Source organism: Littorina saxatilis, linkage group LG16 (genome assembly GCF_037325665.1).
Source record: "Littorina saxatilis isolate snail1 linkage group LG16, US_GU_Lsax_2.0, whole genome shotgun sequence".
Taxonomy (NCBI): domain Eukaryota; kingdom Metazoa; phylum Mollusca; class Gastropoda; order Littorinimorpha; family Littorinidae; genus Littorina; species Littorina saxatilis.
The window spans coordinates 22610623-22629866 of NC_090260.1; the positions used below are offsets into that span (position 1 = coordinate 22610623).

A 19244-nucleotide genomic window follows, 5' to 3' on the forward strand; every position below is an offset into this window, starting at 1 on the left:
TTGACATTTCCAAGATAAACCTTTAAACGCAGCACCTGAAAACAGACAGCGTGCTTTTTGAAAGTCTGTTTTTGGTGTGATGGAAAAGTAATCATATAATATTCGTAATAAGACTAATTCTTCTTCTTATTCTTCTGCGTTCGTGAGACTAAGATTCTAAGATTAAGAACCCAGGAAGATGAACAATCATGAAGCAGACGGCATTTCATTTTCAATGCTTATGCTGTAATTGGTCTTATTAAAATGCATCTCCGCTTAAATGACAAAGATCTGAGACCCTTTCATAAAGGTATGCAAGCAGGCCCTCACCTCAATCGTTGAATGTGAAAGTCACAAAGATAGTTTACGCCAAAGATGAACACAGGGGTTCTTTTCCAAAAAAAACTTGTCCTTCCGGAAGCTCTCTACCATTATTGACTTCTTTGAATGAAAGTTACTTCCCTTCGTCGTTTCGTCCATTTACAGAAAACTGGTTTGACTAAATACCGCCCGACACCGCCCGAAAAAATAAGGGAGTTAGGGTGCATTTTCCAAGAGCTAGAGAGCGAAAGTAAAAGCATGGGCCATGTCGGCTTGTGCATGTTTTACTTTTAGACCCCCCGACGTAACCTACAGCATCACATAAGTTCTGTGTAAAGCATACGTGTAATATATTTTTTTGTACATATCTATCTTCACAAAATTGTCTCACTTTATATCAACTTTTAAGTCACAGAAAAAAAGGAGAAAAAAAAGGGAATAGCATAGCACACGAAGTACACAAGGTAGCTAAAAAAAAAAATTATGTTAAAGGGTAGATAATGGTCGGTTTTGGTGAGGTTATGCCCCTTGGCACTTGTTTCACTTCCGCCATGTTGCTGAAAGTGTAAACATAGAGTAAGAATCAAAATGCCGAACCGATGCGTAGTGTACCAGTGCAACAATGCGTCAGGTTTTGAATTCCCGAGTGACAAAGAGGTTAGGCAGCAATGGATTATTGCTGTACGACGCGACAACTGGTCTCCGACATCGACGAGTGTGGTGTGCCCGGAACATTTTCTGCCGACAGATTACAAAGACGGGCCCACGGCTTGTGGTATGTAACAGTTGACAGTTGTTTTGGAACTGGTAATTCTTTTTTGCCTGCATGCAGGGCTTCTGAAACAGGTACCCTGGTAGCCAAATGCTACCTGATTGTCTGTTTGGCTACCAGGTATTGCAGGTGAAGTAGCCAAACTGGCCAACCGTGCTTCGTGGGTCGTGGACGACCCAGAGCCTCACAAAATCGTTTTTATCTCTAAGACTATTTAGAGTTTTTAATTGACTTCATGCAATCTCTAATCACCGTACGACCTTCCCATTGCCCAAACAAACAAATAAACGATGACGTAATTGAACTACACAACACAGTCCGGAAGATGTGGGTCGTGGACGACACGGCAATGCGATCGTGACGTCACAGCCACTGGTTTTCTAAGCGGCGGCCATCTTGGTAAGCAGGATATTGCGTGCTTCGGCTGCTACTAGTGCTAGTACCGGTTCAGTTAGCGTTTGGGAAGTTCTTCGGCTGTCATCATGGCTCCTGGAGCGTCTTGTTGTGTTGTTAACTGCACAAACGCGAGTCACAACTGGAAAGGACAAAAGAAAAACGAAAGTCTGCGTTTTTTTCGAATTCCTAAGGTGAAAACTCGCGAGGGGGAGCATGTCAAGGCTGTGACAGAGCGAAGAAGGAGAGCATGGGTTGCAGCAATCCGACGCACGAATATCACTTTCGAGCACTCATCGGATGGCTTTCGTGTTTGCTCTCGTCATTTTCACAAAGGTAAGTTTATTTTATTATAATGTGGAACCAATATATCGCTGACAATGTCATATGTTAGCAACTTGAATGTGAAGCTATCTGACACTGTCAGTGTCACTGCTAACCTAACTCGGTCATAGATTGACTTGTCTATGCATATATGAGTACAGTTGACACTAAATCATGATTTCCAAAACTCATGTGAGTAGACTGAGTTTAATGTGGATGTTCAGTCACATTGATTTTATGTTCATACATCATAGTAATGTCATTTTATTGAACTTTTTTTAATGTTGGAATTTTCTTTCATATAGAATTTTGGTATAACCGATACCTTTCCTTATAATAAAAGTGCCAATCCATCATGATTGCAGGTGAGCCAGCGTACGAGATGGCAGAAACTGACCCAGACTGGGCCCCATCATTGCACCTGGGACACGGTAACATCACTAACATTAACAACACACCATCATGATCATGTCGCACACACAAGTTACACACAGTCTCCTCTGTAATGTGGAGTTTTAAGAAAATGTTACCTTCGCCTTGACTGCTACGTTGTCGCACCTCTCAGGGGAAAACATCTTCAGTTCATGTACCCAGCCGTTTGTGAACTGATTGTGAGCTTCCAAACTTTTGTGAGCCTTGAACTGCTCTAGTGTGTACGCGCTCACACCAAACACAAGGTACGTCAGCATGTCGCCGAATGTCAACTGAGGAAGTTTCTCGGCATCTACAGACCACTCTTTGTCTCCTAATTCGTATGGATCGCACCCGTTTAGACTCTTGAGTTTCTCAATGTATCTTGCTTTTTGGCTCAGGTTCCAATTTCTCGATGTATTTCAGTTTTTCTTTGGCCTTTCGCTTATCCAATCAAGACACGGTGCCAAAGACTGAAGGAAGCGGAAGTCTGGCAGTGCTGCTTACCAAGATGGCCGACGCATCACGCGTGCATGGGAACACCTACGTCATCGCGCATTGCCGATTGAACTACACAACACAGTCCGGAAGATGTGGGTCGTGGACGACCCATCTATATATATATATATACGACTAGTGTCTGTCTGTCGATGCACGGCCAAAGTTCTCGGTGGATCTTTTTCAAATTTGGAGACCGTATTCAGCTACACCCCGGACACAACCTCATCGATGAGATATATTTCAACACGTGCTCTCAGCGCGCAGCGCTGAACCGATTTTGGTTTTTCTCTGGATCCATTCCCAGTAACTCTTCCTTATCTTCTCCAGTGTTTTCAGCCGCATTTATCTCCCTTCCTCCGTGCGGTGCGCCGGCTCAGCCGGCGTACACCCGGGGCATAGCCGGGTATTCGGCTCGACTTCTTCTCGGCGCCAGCCGTACCCGGCGAAGCGGGTATTTATCTAGTTTATATAGATAGATATATACGGCTTCTCTGTGTGTGTGTGTGTGGAGGCAACACCTGTGGATTGTAAAGTTCTGTTTGTGATGGGGTCTGGCGGCTTTTGTCTGTCTGTATGTTCTGGCATTCAAAGGTGATTGTGGTGAACCGCCACGCTGTCTGTCTCTGTCTCGCCACTCACCCCGACGAAGCCGGGTATTCCTGTAGTTATAAATATATATATATATATATGGAAATACGTAAGGAATTTTACGTTGTTTATCCTTATTTGGATGACGTTGGTCGTGTACGACCCATACTCTGCACAAAGGCGGCAAAACGTTTATCCCTATTCGGATGGCGTGGGTCGTGTACGACCCATACTTTTTATGTTGAATCCTTCTTTGGGAAGTATTTATAGAGGTTACAACACGAGTGGTTTTTTTATATGGCTTGTATTTCAGTCAAGAACCCAGTGGATGAATATTAAGCATTGCCACATCGCCCAGCGTCAACTGAGGACACAGTGAAAAGGCACTTTTTTTTCCCTTTGAGTGAAAAATAATTGGCATAATTGATGTTTGTGAGTCACAAATTATGTATCAAATGAAAAAGGAATGAATAAAGAAATGATTCAAAAACAAAGTTTACTGTATGAACTTAATAAAAGATGTGTTTTGGAATATTTTGAGTGTGAAAGTGCGTTTTCGTCTACACTGCCTCTCGCGGCCATTTTCGCGTCACTCTTAGCAGACGACCAGTTCATTTCAAACTGCTGGGAATACCGTAATTTTCATTGGAGGGCTGTGATATTTTGCAACCAATCAGAGAAAGCTTTACATCTTTCCCATACAGAAAACCGCGACCCACCGGAAGCTACATCTCCGTCAGCATGACGATGAATATTACTCGTGTGAGTTTCACTAAAATTTGGTCTGAAAACTTCCATCGGCATACACGGTTCAAATGCAGTTTATAAAACATTAACTTCTGTTTCATTTAAGCCAAAAATCAAAAGAATCGAGCGAGAAATGACTTACTCCCAACGATTATGCTGCGCAAAACTGGACCCGAAAAATGCGAAACTCGGCCGATCAAAAGCCTGAAGAGGTTGCGATCTCGGCTCGCTGAAAGCAAAGTGATTTCGAACTAAAATGACCATATCTCGCGAACTACTGCACCGATTTAAATAAAACAAATTGCTATGTGCTCAGAATTTTGATCTCTTTAAACTGGTGTGTTTCTTGTCATTCAACCATTAATTTCAAAATTTCATGTCATTGCCACAGCAATCAGTCTATGTCCCATGTATTTAGCTACTAGCTTTGTCCTCAAATGACGCCCAAAATTTCTCAACTAAAATGACCATATCTTGAGAACTACTGCACCGATTTAAATAAAACAAATTGCTATGTGCTCAGAATTTTCATCTCTTTAAAATGATGTGTTTCTTGTCATTCAACCATTAATTTCAAAATTTCATGTGTCATTGACTCACGAGCCTTACACGGATTTGACTGAATACCTAGTGGTTACACACAAATGTGCATCTACTGAGATCTTGGGTACCTTCATCCTCTATACTATGTATAGGGCCTATACTGCATCGCAAAAGAGCTAGAAATACTTGCAAAATGCATTAAACAGCCTGTCCAGAGGACTGTCCTAGTCGATGATGTACCGATAAGAATGTGTGTACAGAAAAGAGCACGCCTGTAACTTCATAGGCATGAGCATAGCCTGACAATATTAGCAGCGCTGGTCGGATGGACTGGGGTTTTAACGATTGCTAGTTTGACTTCTGATTTAGTTGAGAGAGCCGGCAGCAACCAGCGCACACAATCACACACACGGCTTGTCATGTTAATCACCTGAGAGAAATAGAACAGCTAATAATTATAGAAGGAAACAGATTACGTCCCCAGAATATGACGTGATGGACGACAGACGTCATGAAATCTATGATGCTGTGAGGATAGTCTCGGCAAGTCGAGACTAAAACTCAGCTATAGCACTGAACGACTCTTGCGCAAGTTCTCAAAGCCGTGGTAATCCCTAGCACATCCACTTGACAGGTACATACATGTGCATTTTGGAATGTCAAGGACGACAGAAAGTAGAGCTAGCTATGATATATTTGTTGCACCCTTATTTATCCACTATTTTATGTGTTATAAGAATGCAATTGATACATTATATGATGTAACATAAATACTCTTAAAATACAAGAACTATACCTATAGTAGGTTGACAGAGACAAAGAAGGGAGGTCATGGGATATATATGGTCGTCCACAACCGGACCCACATCACCCGGACTGTGTAGTCAAACGCAATCCGGTGAAGAATATACTTTCCAGTCAGAGAACTAAAGGGGGCCCGTATTCTCTTGGATGTCTATTCAAGCGTTTTTGCCGCCTATCATAGACGATCAACAACGCTAAGAGTAAAAACTTGACACTTTCGTGCAACTTTTTTAAATAATCTATCACAGAAACAAATTCAAAGATTTAAGTGTGTCATTAAAACAATCCTCCACCCGTGACACATTGTCTTCCTTTTTACATTTAGTCAAGTTATGACTAAATGTTTTAACATCGAGGGGGGAATCGAGACGAGGGTCGTGGTGTGTGTGTGTGTGTGTGTGTGTGTGTGTGTGTGTGTGTGTGTGTGTGTGTGCGTGTGTGTAGAGCGATTCAGACCAAACTACTGGACCGATCTTTATGAAATTTGACATGAAAGTTCCTGGGTATGATATCCCCATACGTTTTTTTCATTTTTTTAATAAATGTCTTTGATGACGTCATATCCGGCTTTTCGTGAAAGTTGAGGCGGCACTGTCACGCCCTCATTTTTCAACCAAATTGGTTGACATTTTGGTCAAGTATTGTTCGACGAAGCCCGGACTTCGGTATTGCATTTCAGCGTGGTGGCTTAAAAATTAATTAATGACTTTGGTCATTAAAAATCTGAAAATTGTAAAAAAATTATTTCTTTTATAAAACGATCCAAATTTACGTTCATCTTATTCCCCATCATTTGCTGATTCCAAAAACATATAAATATGTTATATTTGGATTAAAAAACAAGCTCTGAAAATTAAATATATAAAAATTATTATCAAAATTAAATTTTCGAAATCAATTTAAAAACACTTTCATCTTATTCCTTGTCGGTTCCTGATTCCAAAAACATATAGATATGATATGTTTGGATTAAAAACACGCTCAGAAAGTTAAAACGAAGAGAGGTACAGAAAAGCGTGCTGTCGTTCTCAGCGCAACATACTACCCCGCTCTTCTTGTCAATTTCATTGCCTTTGCCGTGAGCGGTGGACTGACGATGCTACGAGTATACGGTCTTGCTGCGTTGCATTGCGTTCAGTTTCATTCTGTGAGTTCGACAGCTACTTGACTAAATGTTGTATTTTCGCCTTACGCGACTTGTTCAACTATCTGGCGCATTTTTCCCCTCAAATTTGCTTCTGACTAGGAAACCAAGTTTGGTTTTAAAAGCGAGTCAAATTTCTGGCTGACTACTAACTTTTTGGATCTGGGAGCCAGGCTGGCTACTGAGAAAAAATGTCTTTCAGAAGCCCTGTGCATGCCTGCATCAGTGCATGTCTAATCACACAAGTTAGTGCCTGACTTAATGATGTATTGTTTTTTGTTTTCTTGGAAATTTGATTACAGTGTGTGTGTAGCGAGTTTGAGGACAATGTAGGGAAAATGCCACACACGTGTATGTTGCATTACGCGTTTGATGATTTCATTAATTTACCAACACCCTGAAAACTTACATGAAATACATATATATATATATATTCATGATAAAAAAAAATATGAGGAGATAGGAAAGGGAAGCAAGAACTTGTAAATGTGTGTGTGTGTGTGTGCAAAACATTAGTGTATGTGAAACTTTACATTACATTATTATTTAAACAATTGAGACTGCTGTCTTATTTTATTGTTGTTGTTTTGTGTGTGTAGGCAGCCCAGTGAGACAAAGGAGACGACTGAAGCCGAAAGCTGTTCCAAGCGTATTCCACAGGGTTGAACCTCTAAGTGTACCAGCACAAAATCGGAAATCCAGGGCAGAGAAAAGACCAGCGCGGCTGAGAGAAATAGAGACCAAGAAGAGAAAAGTGCACACGGATGCAGAGTCTGGGGTGAGGCCCAAATGAAAATTATAATAAATGATCGATGCTACAGTGGCACCCCCCTTTTAAGACCTCAAGAAATCTGAGAAAATCGGGTCTTAAAAAGGAGGGCGTCTTAAAATGGGGGTAATTTTACAGAGGTTATGAACAGAAAGTCTGAGAATAACAAGGTCTTAAAAAGGAGGGAGTCTTAAAATGGGGGTAATTTTACAGAGGTTATGAACAGAAAGTCTGAGAAAATCGGGTCTTAAAAAGGAGGGAGTCTTAAAATGGGGGTAATTTTACAGAGGTTATGAACAGAAAGTCTGAGAAAATCGGGTCTTAAAAAGGAGGGAGTCTTAAAATGGGGGGACTCTTAAAATGGGGGTTCCACTGTATCAACAAAATTAACCAACCTACAGTGCATCAGATGCTCCCTAAGTGGGAGGCGAACTGAATACATCTGTGAGATGAAAACATGTTTTTTTTTAAAGACTCATGATTTGAAATTAAAATGGTTGTGGACTGGGTGGCCGAGTGGTAACGCACTTGCGCTCGGAATCGAGAGGTTGCGTGTTCGGGCCTGGGTCAGGCCGCAATTTTCTCCCCCCTTTCCTAACCTAGGTGGTGGGTTCAAGTGCTAGTCTTTCGGATGAGACGAAAAACCGAGGTCCCTTCGTGTACACTATATTGGGGTGTGCACGTTAAAGATCCCACGATTGACAAAAGGGTCACGATTGGCAAAATTGTATAGGCATAGATCTTCTTCTTCTTCTTGGCGTTCGCAGAGGTTACACAATCAGTCCAGCACTGGTGATAAATGTTGTCGTTTTCTCCAACTCCTGTCGACTGCCGTATAGTTTGGTCTGCAAGGGAGTTGGTGACGGCCACACTTCTTTTCGTTCCTCATCTAGTAAGGGACATCGCTGTAAGATGTGTTCCGCTGTTTGGTCCTCTTGACCGCAGGCACAGGTTGGTGATGGCGCCAGCTTGAACTTTCGGTTCATGTGAGCATTGAGCCTGTTGTGGCCAGTACGCAGCCTGATGAGGTTGACTTGCTGCTCTCTGGACATTGTGTGGTAGTCATCTCTGTTTGTCCTTGGCCTCATCAATGCCTTGATGATTGTCTTCTGCTCACTAAAGCTGACACTGTTTTCAGGTTGGTCTTCCACGGCTCCTTCTTTTGCCAGCTCATCTGCCCTTTCATTTCCTGGTATCCCACAGTGTGCTGGTATCCACTGGAGGACAACTCTTCTGGTTTGTCTGACCATCTGTAATGCTTTGGCCAGCTGTGGGAGTTTGTCGTTCTCTAGGGCCTGAAGGACTGAAAGGGCGTCCGAGAGGAAGACAACTTGGTAGCAAGAGTCTGCGGAGTCCTGAACGAAGGAGGCGGCCTGCATGAGAGCTTCTGCTTCTGCTTTATAGTTTGTGCAGTGTTTGCCAGTGGCAACGCTGGATGTAGCTGTATGTCCCCCAGGGAACTGGATGAGAATGCCTGCACCTCCATTGAGCACGGCGTTAGTTGCTGATCCATCGGTGTATACATGGATCCACGCCTCTTTTGGGTACTGTTCGTCGATCAGGGCTAAGGTGAGTGCCTGTCGAGCTGTGTCATTCTGATCTTCTCCTGAGGTAACATGTGGAACACTGGTGCAGATCTGGATGCCTGGTTTCTCTGTTGCCTTGGGGGTTTCCTCTTCTTCTTGAGTCAGAGGTAGAGTGTTCTGTGGAAGGACTTCCCTGTACTGTCGAGAAAGTCTCTTGCTCTCGTGTACAAAACTGCTCCGTTTAAGCCGGTTCTTGGTGAGGTTGCTCAGTCTGTGCTTCATGGGGTGGTCGGGTAGGCACTTGAGCTTCTCGGCCTGTACCATAGTCTTGGCTTCTCTTCTCTGACAGAGGGGTTGGATGGTGGTAAGCTTCTCCATTTCCTTGATGGGCGTGGATTTCATTGCACCGGTGATGAGTCGGAGGGCCTGGTTTTGCACACGGTCAAGGGTCTGCAGGTTTGTCTTGGCTGAGGTTGACCACGCTGTGGAGCCGATAGGCATAGATAAAAATGTCCATCAAATACCCGTGTGACTTGGAATAAAGGCCGCGAAAGGTGAACATTCGCCTAACAGGCTTGAGGTTTGCTGGTCGATGTGAATGCGTGATATATTGTGTAAAAAATTCCATCTCACACGGCATAAAGCGCTTTGAACTTCGGATAAGGCGCTATATAAATAAAGAGAATAATAATAATAATAAATTATATATTTTGACTTCTTCTCTAAGTGGCTTGCCACCGCTTGTAAATCTCAAGCCTGATAGACTAGCATTTGCAATGCTTGCCAGACCTAGCCTGTATGGGTATCTGCACAATGGACAAGAGTTGTCTCGCGTTATTGCTTGAGAAGCGCTAATTCATTTGACTTTCTTCTGGTATGTCAAAATTGCAACGTTTTGCCTGTTGTAATATTTTGTCGATATTTTATTCGGCCCTTCCGTTTTTGTCTGGTCGAAGTTATTTTCAGGCAGCTTAGAATAAAAGCTTTCATTTTAAACTGTAATTCAACTGAAAGCCAACACATTCTTAATTATATAAGGAAATGGTCAATCATAGCAAAAGGACACAGTAGTTATGTAATTATTGAAATTTCAAAAATTAAGAGTATAAAAATGACATCTGAGATTTTCTTTTGTCATCAGGCTTCAGTGAAAAAGCTCTTTTCTTTGTGTTAATGTGCTGAAAAATCCCAAATATATACCCCCCAAAAAGTTGTTAAAAAAAATTTAAACAAAATTGCAGTTTTACATTTCAGAAATTTAGGACATAATCCGTTAGAGTTGATACACCATTTTTAAAACTTTTAAGTCCTCTTCATACACTTAATGGAATACTATTAAGAAATTAAATTTACATACAGCATATAGATCTATGCTCTTAGAAAACAATGAAGTAGCTATGTGGCAAATGTCCCACTGTGAAAATGTCCAATGATGCCATTTTTGAGCATTCTTGTGAAATGTTCAAGACTTTCCAGGAATAAGAAACTAATGAAAGTATTTCTACTATCTCTCTGAAGGGTTTACTTTCTGAAGGTGTAGTAATATCAGTATCTTCCTGTCTTAATAAAGAGAAAATATTCTTTAAATAAAGGTATCTTCTTGCTGACCACATTTGGCACATACAGGCTCATATATTAGACAAGTCAAACAATAGTTTTGTATGTATTCTTTAAAAAAAACAAAGACAACCACCTGCATTACATCTTTGTTTATTCCTCAGGTTAAAGCATCTCAATCAACCACCAGTGTGCCGCTCATACCCAACATTGTGGCACCACTGAAGCTTCTGACCACATCAAATGAAGCAAGTCGGACCCTAGCTTTCTCCGATGCTGAAAGACAAACTGTTCAAATCAGGTACATGATTTGTGTGCACGTTTATAAAATTAAAATATAGACGTTTAACTTTAAGCATTTTGAATAAGTATCACAGCTTAAAGAGTGTCCAAGACATAGACGTGCTTTTGTAAAAACATACACACACACACACACACACACACACACACACACACACACACACACCCACACACATACAAAGGGCTAGCTTATCTTCGTCTCTATTTCCCTCGTCTCTCTCTCTCATGCACGCGCAGTGACTTACAACTACATGTACAAGCAAACGCACATTTCAGTGTCAACTGGTTTGTTACTAGACTGAAGGATTGTTCAATTTGCAGTGAGCAGAAGAAGACATCAGAGCCAGTACATCAGAGGTTACTGGCGTTCCGTGTGCCTGTGAACAGTGAACTCTACGGCAAGATTAGGACAGCTGACCTAAGGGGTGAGCGTTTCCTTTTCACTTTTCACTTTAGGGTGCAATAAGGCAGATGGAGGGCCTAATTCAGCTGTTTCTACGCAGAGTGAGCACTCCTGTAGTGTATGTACAGTCGAACCCACCTAAAACGAACACGCTAGTTACGAATTTTGACTTATAACGTATTAGTTTTAAGTTCCCAACTGAATACCTCTTTCTTCATGCTTAAAAAAATGCTTGAAACGAATTCTTTGTAACGAATTTATGCTTATAACGAGCACTTTTTGGATTCCCAAGCATGCATAATGTCTGTAATTTACTCACGCTTATGACGAAATCTTTAAACTCGTCCCGAGATCGACCTATCATGGGAATTTGAGAAGTTTGAATGTGTCAAAGTCTTCCCTTGCGTTGACTGCTTGAACCATCGCTCAACCGATCACTGAATAAAGTTAAACTGATTACACTGTACTCACAAAACAATTTTAAATTTAGAATCAAAGTGATTGATAGCTCAGACACTGAACATGAATGACTGACTGACGTTTATTTCCTTCGCGAATACAAAAAACGAAACATCAATGTTTTGAACGGAAGCCATTGCCAAAAAATACAGATGCCAGAGTGGTTTCCCTTGGACAAGGGAACCACACTCTCAACGTTTGCGTTCGCTGGTTCGCGATAGTTTATCAGTCAGTCAGTGCTTTCGATTTGGATTTGAACATCATGTCGCAACCAAAAAAGAAAAAAAACTAAATTGGCCAAGGTTTGCTACCCGTCGCCAAGGTAAGTGATTCTGGACAAATGATAGGAACACTGCGAATGTGGACAGTGTCAGTGTGTGTGTGTGTGTGTGTGTGTGACCAAAAACGTAACAACTGGATGAAACATCTGTGTGCTCACTCTCACTCAACAATCATCACTCAACATGTGACACACATGAACATGTAACTGAATATGTCACTTTATTGTCCAAACCTGAAGCAGCATGAAAGTTGCGAAAGAAACAAATTGAAACACCATAAAATTAAAATGTACAAGACTTAAAAAAAAAAATTTAAAAAAAATCAATCATTCTCTTAATGTGCGTTTCGGTTAAGACGAACTTATTTCCCGATCCCCAGTGATTCGTCTTAAGCGAGTTCGACTGTAGTTTAATGATTGTTACTATTAGGTTGTCTGTTTTAGCCTCTTGATTGTAACTGTTGTTTTGTTTGTTTTAGCTTCTTGGTGGTAACTGTTGTTTTGTCTGTTTTTGCCTCTTGATAGTAACTGTTGTCTTGTCTGTTTTAGCCTCTTGATTGTAACTGTTGTCTTGTCTGTTTCAACCTCTTGATAGTAACTGGTGTCTTGTCTGTTTTAGCCTCTTGATTGTAACTGTTGTCTTGTCTGTTTTAGCCTCTTGAATGTAACTGTTGTTTTGTCTGTTTTAGCCTCTTGATTGTAACTGTTGTCTTGTCTGTTTTAGCCTCTTGAATGTAACTGTTGTTTTGTCTGTTTTAGCCTCTTGATTGTAACTGTTGTCTTGTCTGTTTTAGCCTCTTGATTGTAACTGTTGTCTTGTCTGTTTCAGCCTCTTGATTGTAACTGTTGTTTTGTCTGTTTCAGCCTCTTGATTGTAACTGTTGTCTTGTCTGTTTTAGCCTCTTGATTGTAACTGTTGTCTTGTCTGTGTCAGCCTCTTGATTGTAACTGTTGTCTTGTCTGTTTCAGCCTCTTAATAGTAACCGTTGTTTTGTCTGTTTCAGCCTCTTGATTGTAACTGTTGTCTTGTCTGTTTTAGCCTCTTGAATGTAACTGCTATCTTGTCTGTTTTAGCCTCTTGATTGTAACTGTTCTCTTGTCTGTTTTAGCCTCTTGATTGTAACTGTTCTCTTGTCTGTTTTAGCCTCTTGATTGTACCTGTTCTCTTGTCTGTTTCAGCCTCTTGATTGTAACTGTTGTCTTTTCTGTTTCAGCCTCTTAATAGTAACCGTTGTTTTGTCTGTTTCAGCCTCTTGATTGTAACTGTTGTCTTGTCTGTTTTAGCCTCTTGAATGTAACTGCTATCTTGTCTGTTTTAGCCTCTTGATTTTAACTGTTCTCTTGTCTGTTTTTGCCTCTTGATTGTAATTGTTCCCTTGTCTGTTTTAGCCTCTTGATTGTAACAGTTGTTTTGTTTGTTTCAGCCTCTGGCAGAGCACAGGAGGCACTCCAACATTTCAGTATGCCCATCACTGCTGCAACAGAAACAGAAAGAAAGCCGGAGGAATCTGCTGGAAACAGCGCTTCCAGTGTTGGTGTAGGGCGTGTAAAACGTGAGCCAGAGGAATGTGCTACAGAAAGTACTCCCGGTTTTCATGGTACTCTCAGAACTCCTAGTTTGTGTGGTAAAGGTACTCCCAGTGCGTGTTGTACTCCAGGGTTTCATGAGGTTCAAGTCAAGTTTGAGCCCGAGGAATGTACCGCAGACAGTAATCATCATTTTCAAGTGGTGCAAGTGAGATCTGATTTTGAACCAGCGGAATCTGCTGCAGACACTGACACTCCACATTTTGATGTGGTGCGAGTAAAAACTGAACCAGAGGAGTCTGCTACAGAGAGTACTTTCAGTTCTGATGTGGTTCAAGTAAAGCTTGAACCAGAGGAGTCTGCTACAGAAAGTACTTCCAGTTTTGATGTGGTACAAGTTAAGCTTGAACCAGAGGAGTCTATTTCTGAAAGTACTTCCAGTTTTGATGTGGTACAAGTAAAGTTTGAACCAGAGGAGTCTATTTCTGAAAGTACTTCCAGTTTTGATGTGGTTCAAGTAAAGTTTGAACCAGAGGAGTCTACTTCTGAAAGTACTTCCAGTTTTGATGTGGTACAAGTTAAGCTTGAACCACAGGAGTCTATTTCTGAAAGTACTTCCAGTTTTGATGTGGTTCAAGTAAAGCTTAATCCAGAGGAGTCTGCTACAGAAAATACTTCCAGTTTTGATGACGTACAAGTAAAGTTTGAACCAGAGGAGTCTACTTCTGAAAGTACTTCCAGTTTTGATGTGGTACAAGTTAAGCTTGAACCACAGGAGTCTATTTCTGAAAGTACTTCCAGTTTTTATGTGGTACAAGTTAAGCTTGAACCAGAGGAGTCTGCTACAGAGAACGCTCCAAATGTGGCGCAAGTAAACAGTGAACCGGCAGAAGTTATGGAAGGTGAAGCAAGCAGAAAACACAATTTGACGATGACCTGTGACACAAACAACACATTTTCACATGAGACTGCATCCAATGGTGTTCACGTAAATATAAAATGTGAACCAGAGGAATCTGTTGCTGACACTTTTGAAATAGAGATAGCATAATGTAACACAATGCCCCCCAGAGCGCCAGTATCGCCCACTAGAGAAGCCATACGCAGATTCCAGACACGCCCATGATACTCCATGCTACCTACTTCTCTTTTGCTGTTGTGTTAACTACAATGCAAAATGACACCCATCTGTTGCTGGTTTTACCTGCTTCTTGTTGCAGTGTATGTCACTTGTATTAACTACAATGCAAAATGACACCCATCTATTTCTGGTTTTACCTGCTTCTTGTTGCAGTGTATGTCACTTGTGTTAACTACCCCCACCCCCTGCGGGTTAGGGGGAAGAATTTACCCGATGCTCCCCAGCATGTCGTAAGAGGCGACTAACGGATTCTGTTTCTCTTTTTACCCTTGTTAAGTGTTTCTTGTATAGAATATAGTCAATGTTTGTAAAGATTTTAGTCAATCAGTATGTAAGAAATGTTAAGTCCTTTGTACTGGAAACTTGCATTCTCCCAGTAAGGTCATATATTGTACTACGTTGCAAGCCCCTGGAGCAATGTTTTGATTAGTGCTTTTGTGAACAAGAAACAATTAACAAGTGGCTCTATCCCATCTCCCTCCTTTCCCCGTCGCGATATAACCTTGAACGGTTGAAAACGATGTTAAACACCAAATAAAGAAATAAAGAAAGAAAGTGTTAACTACAATGCAAAATGACACCCATCTGTTTCTGGTTTTACCTGCTTCTTTGTTGCAGTGTATCACTTGTATTAAAGGCACAGTAAGCCTCCCATAAATCATCACAGATACTGTACAAACACCCTCCATTTGAACGCTCACCAAACGAGAACATCCTAGGTGCCCTACGTAGAGAGCGAGCAATTTTTAAAGAATTAATTTTGCAGATGTCTTGGACACTTTTTGGACCCATCCTGAACTCAGGTCAAAAATGAGTTACTTCCCTTTGGGTCTCAGAATGTTTTTGGACCTGGTGCGTTTTTGCGCTAGACCTAACTTTTAAAATCTAAATAATAAATTGACAGCTTGTTACACAAACATTCTTTGATCAAAAAAGAATTCTTTTTTCATTAAGACAAGATCAGTACAATTCGAAGTTGTGAAAGTTAAAAAAAGAAAAGCCCGGAAGCAGGGTCACGCAAGGGTCGTAGCAGACGATGGTTAATGCATATCCCCAGTTCCTCTCAACAGTCAAAAGTCAAAAGCCATCGCTAGAGTTCTTGTTCACCACAGCCGTTTGTTTTGTGCATAAAAACGTGCTATAGCAGATAAGCTCACATCGAGTCGCATTCAAATTACTAACTGACGACTACATTGTGAAAAAGGGAAACTGGATCACACGGGTTCACGATGGCTCAGGAGTAAGATAAACCACGCAAAAATAAATTCTTTGAAAATTGTTCGCTCTTTACGGAGGGGACTTACGATGTTCTCAAGCGGTGAGTGTTTAAAAGAAAGGGTGTTTGTACTGTGTGCAAGGGTGACCGTATCTGTGATGGTTTACGGGAGGCTTATTGTGCCTTTAACTACAATGCAAAACAAGAGGCGAAGCCTTCAAGGCTCACGTAAGAAATCGACAAACAGTAACACAAACTCAATCACTCCGTCACACATACACACACACACACACACAGTAAGCATAGGTGAAACTGTGCAAGAAAGCGAGACACTGGATCTGCCAACTAGTCTCGGCCCGCTCACAATAACAATGACCGAGACTTTCAGCAATTCCTTTGCGTGACGTCTAACCCTCTTACGTCATAATGTGACGTCTTCAAATAGTTTCTATCACACACGTCAAACACTTTTGACCGAGACGTAATCTTCTTATGCGAGCTTTATCCATATTACACCATAGACTTGGAAATGTTAAAGTTTCTATCACACACACACACACGCACAGACAGACAAAGTTTATCATCGTATAGGCTACACTTACGTGAGCCAATGACACCCATCTGTTTCTTTCTTTACCTGCTTCTTGTTGCAGTGTATGTCAGCAGGGGCGGATCTGGGTTTTGAAAGGGGGGGGTGCAAAGTTCTTTTTTTTTGTTTTTTTGTATCTTATCAGCGAAGGCGCGAAGCGCCGAACCGATGGCACAAAGCGCCGAGCATGCTAGGGGGGTCCGGGGGGGATTTTTTTTTAAAAAGGAAGCAAAATTGTGCAATCTGGTGCAATCTGAGCGTGTTAGTGCTATTTTCAGGTGATACATTTTTCTTCTTTTTTTTTTTCTTCTTTCTTTTTTTGTTTGTTTTTTTTTGTCCCGCTGGGGGGGGGTGCAATTGCACCCATTGCACCCCCCCCCAGATCCGCCCCTGTGTCACTTCAATTTCGATTGTTCTGTCACATTGGAATGATGGAATTGCCAAATAGGATACAGGGACGTTAAATACCAACACTCAACTTCTGTAAAAGTATAAGCCTTTTTTTTTCCAAGAGATAATTTACACTGTCAGTTTAAGTACAATATAGATCCATGTGTACATAATGTGAAACATGTTGCACTGAACATACCTTGAATGACTTTTAAGTTACAAATATACAAATAAAAAGTTTTGCCTTTTGTTTTTAAGTTCCTCTGTGTGTGTGTGTGTATGTCGTATCCATTCTGTACAATTTGCGCATTATGTACAATGAGCAGCATATCGTGCTCATTGTATACAATGAGCAACAAGTTTTGCTCATTGTATACAATGAGCAAAACTGTTGCCCATTGTATACAATGAGCAAGAGCATAAAGTTGCACATTGTATACAATGTGCACCGAGTGAGCAAGATTGTTGAATGACGTTCAATCTACACTGATATATGAATCATAGTGAATGGTAAAGTGTTCAAATAACGATGTTTGTTATGTTTAAGCATTGTTTTAATTCTCATTTCGCTAAAACTAAACAGTGTATTAAGAATTTAATTATTGTAAATTAAAGGGGCAGAAAACAGCTAAAAAAAACTTTGTTTAAAAAAATTCTTTGATGCATAGGAACCACTTTAGTGAAACCGCACATCGATAGCGCTGTTAGTTTGGCTGGAAATAAAATTTAACTTTGTAGTGGAAGTAGAATGACGTCATATTTTTTATTTTAAAACGGCCGTAAAAAGTTGCAGATGTGAATGATTGCGTGCGCGTACCTATACCGATGTATGACAGAGCCAAAAGTGATCAAAGAAACCTACTCGGAGTCATCACTGAAGCCGGTGGACCGCGACAGAGGAATGTACACCATTGCGACAAGACACGGACGACTCGCCTCGAAATTCAGTCGAAACCAGTTCGAAATCAACGAGAGCAGGTTATTCACCCAAGATGACATTCCAGAAGAAAACCGGAACAAGACGAAATCAGTCAGAGAGACCGCCATCGCAACCAGCCGTGGACACGGCCAAGGCTACGCTAAATGTAACTGCCTCGGAGTATGCACAACAAACAAATGCAAATGCTTCAAAGCTCGGCTTCAATGTACTTCTCATTGCCACCCCCGATCTGCTAAATGCAAGAACCATCATGCTTAAAAAAAAGAAGCAGGTGACCTCTGTGGTACGTTGTTGTCGTTGTTTCCATGTTTTAGCGTGACATGAAAACATGAGCGTTATTAGCAAAAGCGTGAAAGGCGGTGAAAACGACGCTCTCATTAGCAATGACATGACAATGTGAGCGTTATTATGAACGAATGTATATGTGTGTGTGCGTGTGTTGAAACAACATTATTTGTTGTATTTGTCTTTATTGTTTAATTAATTTACAATAATTAAATTCCTAATGCACTGTATAGTTTTAGCGAAATGAGAATTAAAACAATGCTTAAACATAACAAACATGGTTATTTGAACACTTTACTCACATATTCCATTCAACCATTCACTATGATTCATATATCAGTGTAGCTTGAACGCCATTCAACAATCTTGCTCACTCGGTGCACATTGTATACAATGTGCAACTTTATGGTCTTGCTCATTGTATACAATGGGCAACAGTTTTGCTCATTGTATACAATGAGCAAAACTTGTTGCTCATTGTATACAATGTGCACGATATGCTGCTCATTGTACATAATGCGCAAATTGTACAGAATGGATACGACATGTACATTATATTGATGTTTGTGCATGTGTTAGAGAGTGTGTGTGTAAGTGTTTTTTGAGAGTGTGTGTGTGTGTAACTGTGTGTGTGTGTGTGTGTGTGTGTGTGTGTGTGTGCTCGCACAGAATAATCAAGTTACAAGTGAGCACTTGTTTTGCATTTACACGCAAATAAACACATTCCATTCCAAATTTGATCTTTTCATTTATTCCTGTGGTAATTTGCCAAAATTATTGATTGATTCTACAGTAACTCCAGACACACTTTAAACGAGAGATTACAAGTTTACGTGTTGTCAAGTAGACTACACAAGATAAAAGTATCCCTTTTATGTTAAAAACAAATCAAGACTTTTTTGTTACTTCTTATGTTCATTGAAAGAATACAGTTTGTCGCGCTAGGGTGAAGTAATTTATTCGTTTTTTATTCGTCAGGGGAGTAACATTTTTGTACGAAATGTTTACTCGGAACTCATCTGTCGTGGGGAGTAATTTTCTCGTGTAATGGGTGAGTACTTTTTTCGTAAAGGGAGTAACATTTTCGTACGAAATTTTACTCCGGAGTAAAAAGCTCGTGGGAGTAATTCAGTTCTCGTGTCACACTGGTAACATGTCTTGAACTTGTTTTTCGAGCACTCATGGAGCTGCTTGCGTTTTAAGAGACAACTACGTTTGCCATTTACAGTTAAATTGCTATTTTACTGACTATAGTGTCCGGATTTGGTGAAATTGAGATCTTTCTTATGATTGAAAAACTTGTCCAAGGACACGGACAAATCTCGGATCTTTCAC

General features: G+C 40.8%; 3 protein-coding genes across 5 annotated transcripts in view; 1 reads left to right on the forward strand and 2 right to left on the reverse strand.

Moving 5' to 3' along the window:
• The window catches only part of LOC138950588 (zinc finger protein 723-like), a 37307-nt gene extending 36917 nt beyond the window's left edge, over positions 1-390 (reverse strand). For both annotated transcript variants that reach the window (XR_011450745.1, XM_070322289.1), the window contains exon 1: positions 310-390. The gene's annotated coding sequence lies outside the window, so the exon portion shown is untranslated. The remainder of the gene's footprint in view (positions 1-309) is intronic.
• The window catches only part of LOC138950612 (coagulation factor V-like), a 391727-nt gene that overhangs the window by 204543 nt on the left and 167940 nt on the right, over positions 1-19244 (reverse strand). The window lies entirely within an intron of this gene.
• On the forward strand, positions 824-14526 carry LOC138950590 (serine-rich adhesin for platelets-like). Of its 2 annotated transcripts, XM_070322294.1 has the most exons (6): positions 945-1801; positions 2155-2220; positions 7127-7305; positions 10544-10680; positions 11001-11104; positions 13246-14526. In XM_070322294.1, the coding sequence occupies exons 1-6, from the start codon at positions 1555-1557 to the stop codon at positions 14397-14399; spliced, it is 1887 nt and encodes a 628-aa protein (XP_070178395.1). In that variant the 5' UTR covers positions 945-1554; the 3' UTR covers positions 14400-14526. The 2 variants fall into 2 exon arrangements, with proteins under 2 accessions (XP_070178396.1, XP_070178395.1); XM_070322295.1 differs by lacking the exon at positions 2155-2220 and having other exon boundaries at positions 824-1075.

What these genes read in the sequence shown, in the direction of transcription:
- LOC138950590 (XM_070322294.1), top strand. Translation starts at nt 1,555, where the DNA reads ATGGCTCCTGGAGCGTCTTGTTGTGTTGTTAACTGCACAAACGCGAGT. An exon ending in ACACGGATGCAGAGTCTGGG is followed by an intron (nt 7,306 to 10,543) that starts GTGAGGCCCAAA and finishes TTTATTCCTCAG; the next exon opens with GTTAAAGCATCTCAATCAAC. An exon ending in TAGGACAGCTGACCTAAGGG is followed by an intron (nt 11,105 to 13,245) that starts GTGAGCGTTTCC and finishes TGTTTGTTTCAG; the next exon opens with CCTCTGGCAGAGCACAGGAG.